Source organism: Trypanosoma conorhini (assembly GCF_003719485.1).
Source record: "Trypanosoma conorhini strain 025E chromosome Unknown Tco_14.4_contig_00679, whole genome shotgun sequence".
Taxonomy (NCBI): Eukaryota; Euglenozoa; class Kinetoplastea; order Trypanosomatida; family Trypanosomatidae; genus Trypanosoma; species Trypanosoma conorhini.
Window position 1 is genome coordinate 2,004 of NW_021704739.1, and position 7,847 is coordinate 9,850.

The window sequence follows — 7,847 nt, forward strand, 5'->3', positions numbered from 1 at the left end:
CTTTATATCTCCTCCGCTCCCGCAGCTCACAGTGCCTTGCAGCCCACCATTGCCCTCTACCCCCAACTGCCACTCTCCCCGCCCGGGGGCACGTCTTCGTGTGACACCAGCCCGTGCGAGGGAGCGGCAGCCGTGTGTGTGAAACGACCGCTGGAGGCGTAAGCGAGGACTGGGCTAGAAGGGAAGGCGAGGACGCAGCAACAGAAACAACTGGAATGCACAGGGGGAGGGGGGATAAAAGCACAGCGAAGTGAAAGCAAAAACAAACAAAAAGGCATAACATAACTGTGCTTGCCCGAACCGAAAAGAAGCCGTGCATCTTGGGAATGTGCACTTTTTTATTTTTAATCCCTTGAATTGTTCTTTGTTGCAATAAAAAACAACAACAAAAAAAACAAAACATGCACCAACGGCGAAGGCAAACTACGTGGTTGCATGTGGAAGGTGGGCGACAGCGCTCCCCCTCTTCCCCGGGCTCTCCTCATCCCCACCCTTGCTGTTTCCGTGGCTCTCGCACCCTGTACTATTTTCTGTTCCCCGCCCACCTCCGATACCGACTGGACGTCGACGCCGGTGACGGAGAAGAGGAAGGAGAGAAACAAGAAGAAGAAGCAAGGAAAAAGGCACACAATGGCACTTGCAGCAGCGCAAGCAGCATCGGGTGGCAACAACGATGCCGGTGCCGTGGCCGCTTCCTCCCCCAAGCGTTTGTTTAATCTCCTCGAGTCGAAATCAAAGGAACGGGTGCTGCGGTTGGTAACGGCCTTCCGTGGCTCGACGCTGATGGAGCGGGAGGCTTTCGCGCAGGAGATCGGTGCCACCCTGCTGACAGAAGAGCACCAGCAGCAGGAGTTAGGGCCGCTGCTGAGTCGACGACTCAGTGGCCCGGCGCTGCAGGTGCGCTCTCGTGACCGAAGTTACGTCACCTTGGCTGAACAGAAGCCACACATGAGCTCCACGGCGGAAACGGTTGCCCTGATCAAGTCTTTGCTGAAGCAAAAGCCGTTATTGCCTGCTCCTGTGGGGCAAGCGGGGGACAACGCAGAGCCCGGCGCAAAGCGTGACAGTCAATCGTCGGCAAGCGCATTGGGTGATGGTGCTGCTGATGCCAACTCCCAACATGAGGTCTCGCCACCTTCAAAGGGAGGCGAGACGGCTGCTGTCGCCGAATTTGATAAGGAGGAGAGAGAAAGGGAGTCCCAGACGCCTGCTGTCTTGTTCCGCACTCGTGGTTACCAGGCCCTGCGCCTAGCTCGTGGTGAAGAGCACCCTCCTGAGGTGGAGAGTGATGCTAGCACGAGGCGATCGGTCCTGAACCTTACCGGTATGCCCCTGGATGAGGCGGACTTGTGGGAGTGGTTTGAAATACTGGATGTCGCGCGAAATGGCACCATTGGCGTGTTGCCTTTCCTGCAAACCATCAAGGACCTGGACCGCGGCTTTGGCCTGACGGAGAAGTCAGATCAAGAATTTGCGCGGGATGTGGAGGCCATCGCAACGGACGGGCAGCTGACGTTTGAGAAGTTTGCGTATCTGGTGACGCGCTTTCTCAGGCAGTAGGCGGAGAGCATGGAACGCGGGCTTGACGCCAACGCCGAGGCGCAAACGAATCGGGAGGGGGTGGGGAAAAAAAGGAAAACAAAAAAAAGAAGGAAAATATACAAAAAGGAATCTCCTTGGAGAGAGGAACATGACTCGTCGGTGTGGGTGGGAGGGGCGTGTTCCAATGTACATCACTTACTTTCAATGCGAACCCGCCCTTCGTGTTTTTCCATTTCCTTTTACACATGTACAGTGAGAGCTGGGGCCGGGTGAAGTGCGTGCCCCCAGAGAGAGCGAGTGAGAGAGAGGGAGAATCAGAGAGAGAGAAACAAAAAGAGGGCACGCGCGCGAGAGCACAATGTCGTTTCCGTTTTGTTTTTGTATGCGTTCCGGCGTGCGGTTGCTTGTTTGCTCCTTCTCTCTTTCGGCAGGAACTACGGTGCGGGCCGACGATGTTTTTGCGGCGTTGGCAGTACTCTGACGATGACGGGCGATTGGGGGGCCTGCGGCTTGGAGTTCGGCGTCCGCCTCCCCCCCACGTGGATGTGTGCCTCTCGCGCGGGGATGTTGGAATGTTTCTCTGTTTTCTTTTTTCTTCCCTTTTTTTACTTCTCTTCTTTTTTCTTCCGCCGCCGCCCCTCGCCACCGCGGCAAGAAAAAGAAGGAAAGAAAAAAAAACCCCGCCACGCTCGCCGCCGCTGGGTGGTGGCTGGTGCGTGGTCTCCTCGCGACGTCGCCGAGGCCGTGCCTCCTCCTCTGCCTCTTCTTGTGCCTTTTGCCTGGCGGGGCCTTCGCGAGAAGCGCGGCGGCGCAGCAGGAAACCGAAGCATAACAAACCACAAAAGAAAAAGGATAAAGGGAAAACAAACGAAAAAAAAGTATAAGCGAGCAAAGGGAAAGTAGGTGAGCCACCACCACCACCAAAAATAAATAAATAAATAAACGAAGAAGGAGAGAACGATGCAGCACCTCTTTGGGTCTTTTCTGTTAGAGAAGCACGGCGCCAAGGAAAGTGGCGGAAACCACAGGCGGGTGGGGCAAGAAAGGGAAGTGGAGGCTGGCGGGGCGGAGTCACGGCAGGGGGGCCCAACGTGTGACGCGTGTGGTGACATCTGTGACGAGGCAGACACGACTTGGGAACTGGAGTACGTTCCGGCGACTTATCTGCACGGGAAGTACGTGCTCTTGTACCTGGCTGAACCCACAGGCAACGGCATCGCGGTTTGTAAGCCGGAGGCGAATTCCACAGCGAGTTCACAGTCACGCGGTGCAGGGGGCCAGGCTCTTTCCACGTCTGCCTCTGCGAACGTACCTATGCTAGACTCCACCCTGGGACCGCCACTTCCGATTGGGGCAACTGCGTCTGTCCAAAACGCGCAGCTTAGCTATACTGCGTCTACCTTTGCAAGCAAAGTGTCGCAACGCACCAGATCCCAACTGTCGGTGTTTTATGATCTTTTGGTCCATCAACTAACGTCGTCTTCATCACAAGACAGGAAGCCTGTAGTTCCCATTGTTGTTTTGGAAGTACGTCAGCCCAGTGACCCGCGGGAGGCTCCAACGAAAAACGGCGCTTCAACAGAGCAACAAGCCATTGCAGCAACCGCGACGACTGCCGTTGCTGTGGACGATGTTCCTTCTGCTCCTCCGGCTCCGCCTCCGCAGGACCTAGCTAGTGACCGTGATACGGCCAACCCAGCATTGTGCGTTTCTCCATTTGAATCCGATGCCTCACCCAACGTGCCAAGCGCTAGAAGCCCTTTCTTTGGCGGGTGGTTCTCTTTGGAAAGTTCGAACGCATACCGGCAAGTCATTCAAAACTTTGGCGTTAGTTCTTGGCCTTCAGTGCTGCTTTTTGACCCCGCTGGAGAACTGTTGACGACCCACGCACTTCAGCACATCGAGCAGGAGATGAACCTTGGCGTGCTGGAAGACTATCATCCAATTCCGCTGACGACTCGTGCCACCAGTTTCCACTCGGACTTTCCGTGGTGCCTGGAGGAGACCCCAGGCGACTGCGACACAAAGCCGGAGTGCCTCACAGACGTGCCTCCGGTTTCGTCCTTTCTGCGGCGCCTCGTCCTGCATGCCCGCCGCATTGGAAGCGTCCTTGACGGCGACCTTACCTCTGAACCTGAATTGGTGTCCGAACGCGAGGAACACGGGACGTGCGAGGAGTGCCTAGATGGGGTAACCCATGTGGCCCTCTACTTTAGTGCGGACTGGCACCCATCGTCGCGGCAACTTCTGCCGCGGCTAAAACGCTTATGGTTTGCCACAAACCGCGGCAGTGACGGCAGTGACGGCGGCGGCGACGACGACGACGACGACGACGACGACGACGACGACAGGGGCCGGCACGGGGAGAGAGTTCGCTGGGACATGGAGCGCAAGGCGTTTGACATGTCCCTCTCGGGTGCGGATTTGCCACTCGACTCGCAGTGCATGCTCTCCTACCAGATGGGGGGATACAGCGACCCCCGCCCCAGCACAAGTCTGCTGGAGAGCGAAACTCGAGGGTTCTCCTCAAACTACTCCTCCACGACGACGCCGCTGCAGTCACCAGAGAAGAAAAAAACTCCAGTTGTCGGCTCGCTTGTGAGACCGGAAGACGAGGAGACGCCGGAAAAGGCACGCATCGGACGTGTGAGCGTAAAATCAGCGCATTCCTCGTCCCCGGTGGATTCGTGTGAACAATCCCAGCTGACGTCAACATCGACGCCAGAGCGGCAACAAGAAGAACACGTGGAATTGGACTCGGAAGAGAAGGGGGAGGAGGCACAAGCTGTCCACCTGCAGGTTGTTTACCTGAGCTGCGACACTACCAAAAGTTCACTCTATTCAGTTCTCAATGATATGCCGGCCTCGTGGCTCTGTGTTTCGTCTCAGTTTGGACCCGATCACAGAAAGCTGATTGGGACATGTTTGGAGGTGTTTGATGTGTCTGCCTTCCCCCGTCTTGTTGTCACGGAGGTGAGGCGTGGACACGATGCGGCGGCAGGAGCGCCAGCCAATGGCTCTGTCCCGCCGAACTCGCCGTCGACTCTCGCGTTCCACGTCGTAGATCTTCGAGGGGAGAAGACAATTTTGCGCGGTGATGGGGCAAACGGGTTTCTGTGGAGAGGACAGGGGTCGGTCGGTTTGCCACAACTTCCGTTTCACAGTCCTCTGGCTAGCGGGATGTCTTCGCTGTCTGGTTCTCGCGGTGCGATCCAGTCGCTTCTTGCAGGGGGTGGGTGCTTATTCTTGCTCTGTGGTACAGGGAAAGTTTCGCCAGAACTTCACAAGCTCTGTGCCACCGCTCTGCATGAAGCAAGTCTCTGGTGGTCGCGGGAAGTTTGCCGCTTCGCTAAGCGGTTAGAGCATCGTTTGACGTCGTCGTTGCTGGGATCTTCGGCCCCTACAGATCATTCTCTCTCTGAGCGGGCGCCTGCACTGCTTCACCCGCCGACCCCATCGGGCGCTGCTGATTCCGTGACACCGGCCACCACCACCACGCCGGCGTCTTTTGCTGCGGCCACTGAGAAGCGGGAGCCGTATCTGCCTGTATATTTCCTTGACGCTATTGTAGAGGAGACAGAGACATACTACAACTCTGATGCAGACTCTCCGGCGAGAATTGATAGCAATGAAAGTCGTGACAACGGTGTATCTGGGGAGGAAAAGTTTCTAGTGCAGGAGTACTTTCTTTCTGAGGCGCTAGAGGATACACAGTTGCTGCCCCCCGTTGAAGGAGAGCCATTTCTGCTCTGTGTGCATTGGCCCGAACGACGCGCTGCCGTGCTTCGACAAAAATTCGAATACGAAAACGGTTCCATCCCGGCGTCTGTGCTGCTGCTACGCTCACCCTCGAGCACCGTCGCCACCGCGCCGCAACCCAACGGCTACCCCACGCCAGCGAATGCGGCGTTCGTTGACGGACGGCCGCTGGGCACGGCTACTTTGCCGGCAACCACCACGGAGTCTTGCTCGTGCTACAGTTCCCTTTCTGCAACATTGCGAGGGGAGGCCTCACCAGAGCCGTACCTACCGAACCCGTTGTGCTCACTGCCGCAGGTGAAGGCATTTGTAGCTCAGCATGCCTTTCGGCAACGTCTTTGAGTGGATTTCGGAACAGTGATTAGAGCGAATTCCTATTGCTGTTGCTGTGATGTTTCCATGTACCTCACTTTTTGTTTTTTATTTCCTTTTCCTCCGGAAAAGGGGTGGGGCCTGTGATAAACCTATTGACGTCTTTTCCTTTTTTTTCCAGCCCCCATTTTTTTTTTGTGTGTTTGTTTTTTTATTGTTATTCTTGTGTTTCTTATTTGCTCCCGTTTTCATTCGTTGAGGTGCCTGCACGCGGCTTCACTCATTCGGCTTCACCCATGTCATTGCCGCTTCCGTTGACTGCCCCCCCTTCTTTTTTTTTATATATTCGGCAACCACCCTCAGGGCTTTTGCCTTGTCTCATGGGGAGGCGGGAGCGGGTTCCGCCAAAATCCGTCGTGCCGTTGTGATGTGGGTTGGTCATCACTTCCGATAAAACAGAAAGAAAATAACAGAAAAAGAAAGACTTTTTTTTTTTCGCTTCGCGTTCGAGGAACCCCTTTGCCGCGCCTGTGGAGGGCGTTGAAGGGTGTGAGGCTCGCAACTTCTGCTCTGGCTGCTTCTGTGCTTTTTCTTGAGGAGGGAGACGAAAAAGGGAGCCCGAGGGCGCGCACAGCCGTCTGCCCATACGAGTGGGACCTCCAAGAAGGAAAGGGATCAACCATTAAACGGCGAGAGAAGCCTGGGAGGGAGGAGACAAGTGAACAAAGGAAGGAGGGAGGAGCGGAACGGGGGGTGGGGGGGGGGGGGGGAGGGCGAGAGTGCGTGGTTTACATCTACCGTGGAAGAAGAAGAGGCAAAAAGCAAACAAACAATTATGTCTTCGGAGAAGGCGGCATTGGCTCTTAAGCGCGTCGTGCTTGGGGCGTTAGCGATTTTTTGCGGTCTTGCGTTTGGCACCCTCCAGAGCTTGGATGCTGTAAAGTTGTTTAGTTACTTGCGTGCGAACGCCCATCTTCGCCAGATCCTGGAGTCGTGCTTGGTGGTAAATAGCGTTTTTTTCCTCAGCCTATGGGCCGCCTCCTTCCTTTTTTCCTACATGTGGGACTTCGGTGGAGGCATTGTGTGGGGCGCCAGCGGCGGCGGCGGCGGCGGCAACGCGGTGGCGGCGAGGAATGGTATCAGTCTTGCGGGGAGAGTTTGGTCGTCCGTGTTCGATCTGATGTGGGTTCTCCCCGTCTATGCTCTCACGCAGGCTCTCGGGGTGCGTTGGTACAGCGCTCTCTATACCGAGGCCTACGCTGAGAAGCGACGCCGCGCGTCCTCGTTGGGGGCGCAGCGGGAGGCCAGCGAGTACGGCAAAGACGGCGAAATGAATTCTCCACTTGCCCCGCAGGGCGCTGATGGAACTTTTTCGTTTCGCACTGTAGTATTGTCTGCCAGCGAGATTATCTTTAAGGCGCTTGTCACGGGCGTATACGCCCTCCTGGCCGCGGTGGTGGCTGCAGTTGTCCCTTCCCCAGTTGGAAATTGCCTTGCCTTTGTAATGAATAGCTGGCTATACGCCTTCTACGTCTTCGACTACCGTCTGTCTACGCAGTACGTGTTCGACCGCAGGTCACGACGTCACACCCGTGTGGCTCTAACGTCAGTGCTGAGATTTTTTGAGAGACACTGGGCCTATTTTTTGGGGTTTGGTGCCACCCAGTCGGTCATTACAGCCGCGTTACGAACTTCCTGGTTGGCGTCCTCATGGTTCTCCACCGCGTCGGTGACGTCAGTCCTCTTTGGGGCGCACATCGTGCTTTCCGTGGAAGCGACGCCGTCTCCTCGCGCCCCCTTTTCCGTGCTGATGTTCACACCGTTCTTCGCTCTCTGCGGTGTGGCGCTGCGCACCATTAGGAATGCCATGCGCTGACCTCGTGTGTCCGCAACCCCTGCGGCGGGGGCCCGGGGCTCTTGCAACGCCGCCTGTGGCCTCCTTCTCCCCGCAGTGGTGGCTGCGGTGTGGTGGGGGCGCGTTGCGCCGAGCCTTGGGGTTGCCACGCCGCCCTCGCTTGCGGCGGGAGGTGAGGGGCGTGGGCGGCTGGGGCGAGTGTCCCGCCTCTCTGTCCCCGCGGGGCCGGCGGTGTGGCCTCCCTGTGGGGCTTGCGCTGCGCCGTGCGCGGTTGCGGGGAGGGGCGATGCAGCCCCAGTTTTTTTTTTTTGTCTCCCTCCCCGCTGCCTGCGGCCAAGCCTCCTGCGTGGCCACGCGGCACTTCCCACCCTTTTTCTTC

At 57.0% G+C, this 7,847-nt stretch overlaps 3 protein-coding genes across 3 annotated transcripts, besides 7 other annotated features; all 3 read left to right on the forward strand.

Annotated features, from left to right (window-relative positions):
- The first annotated feature begins 371 nt into the window (after positions 1-371).
- Positions 372-400: a sequence feature (A-rich).
- A 180-nt stretch (positions 401-580) lies between these two features.
- Positions 581-623: a sequence feature (GA-rich).
- A 7-nt stretch (positions 624-630) lies between these two features.
- Positions 631-1,560, forward strand: Tco025E_08000 (uncharacterized protein; the record flags this gene model as incomplete). The annotated part of the gene is made up of 1 exon (XM_029374857.1): positions 631-1,560. One exon carries the CDS (start codon positions 631-633, stop codon positions 1,558-1,560), a length of 930 nt encoding a protein of 309 aa, XP_029225171.1.
- Positions 1,561-1,828: 268 nt separating this feature from the next.
- Positions 1,829-1,880: a sequence feature (GA-rich).
- Positions 1,881-2,115: 235 nt separating this feature from the next.
- Positions 2,116-2,167: a microsatellite.
- A 215-nt stretch (positions 2,168-2,382) lies between these two features.
- Positions 2,383-2,442: a sequence feature (A-rich).
- A 60-nt stretch (positions 2,443-2,502) lies between these two features.
- On the forward strand, positions 2,503-5,643 carry Tco025E_08001 (uncharacterized protein; the record flags this gene model as incomplete). Its single annotated transcript, XM_029374858.1, has 1 exon — positions 2,503-5,643. One exon carries the CDS (start codon positions 2,503-2,505, stop codon positions 5,641-5,643), a length of 3,141 nt encoding a protein of 1,046 aa, XP_029225172.1.
- Positions 5,644-6,315: 672 nt separating this feature from the next.
- Positions 6,316-6,361: a sequence feature (G-rich).
- Positions 6,362-6,387: a microsatellite.
- Positions 6,388-6,448: 61 nt separating this feature from the next.
- On the forward strand, positions 6,449-7,489 carry Tco025E_08002 (uncharacterized protein; the record flags this gene model as incomplete). The annotated part of the gene is made up of 1 exon (XM_029374859.1): positions 6,449-7,489. One exon carries the CDS (start codon positions 6,449-6,451, stop codon positions 7,487-7,489), a length of 1,041 nt encoding a protein of 346 aa, XP_029225173.1.
- Positions 7,490-7,847: the final 358 nt, after the last annotated feature.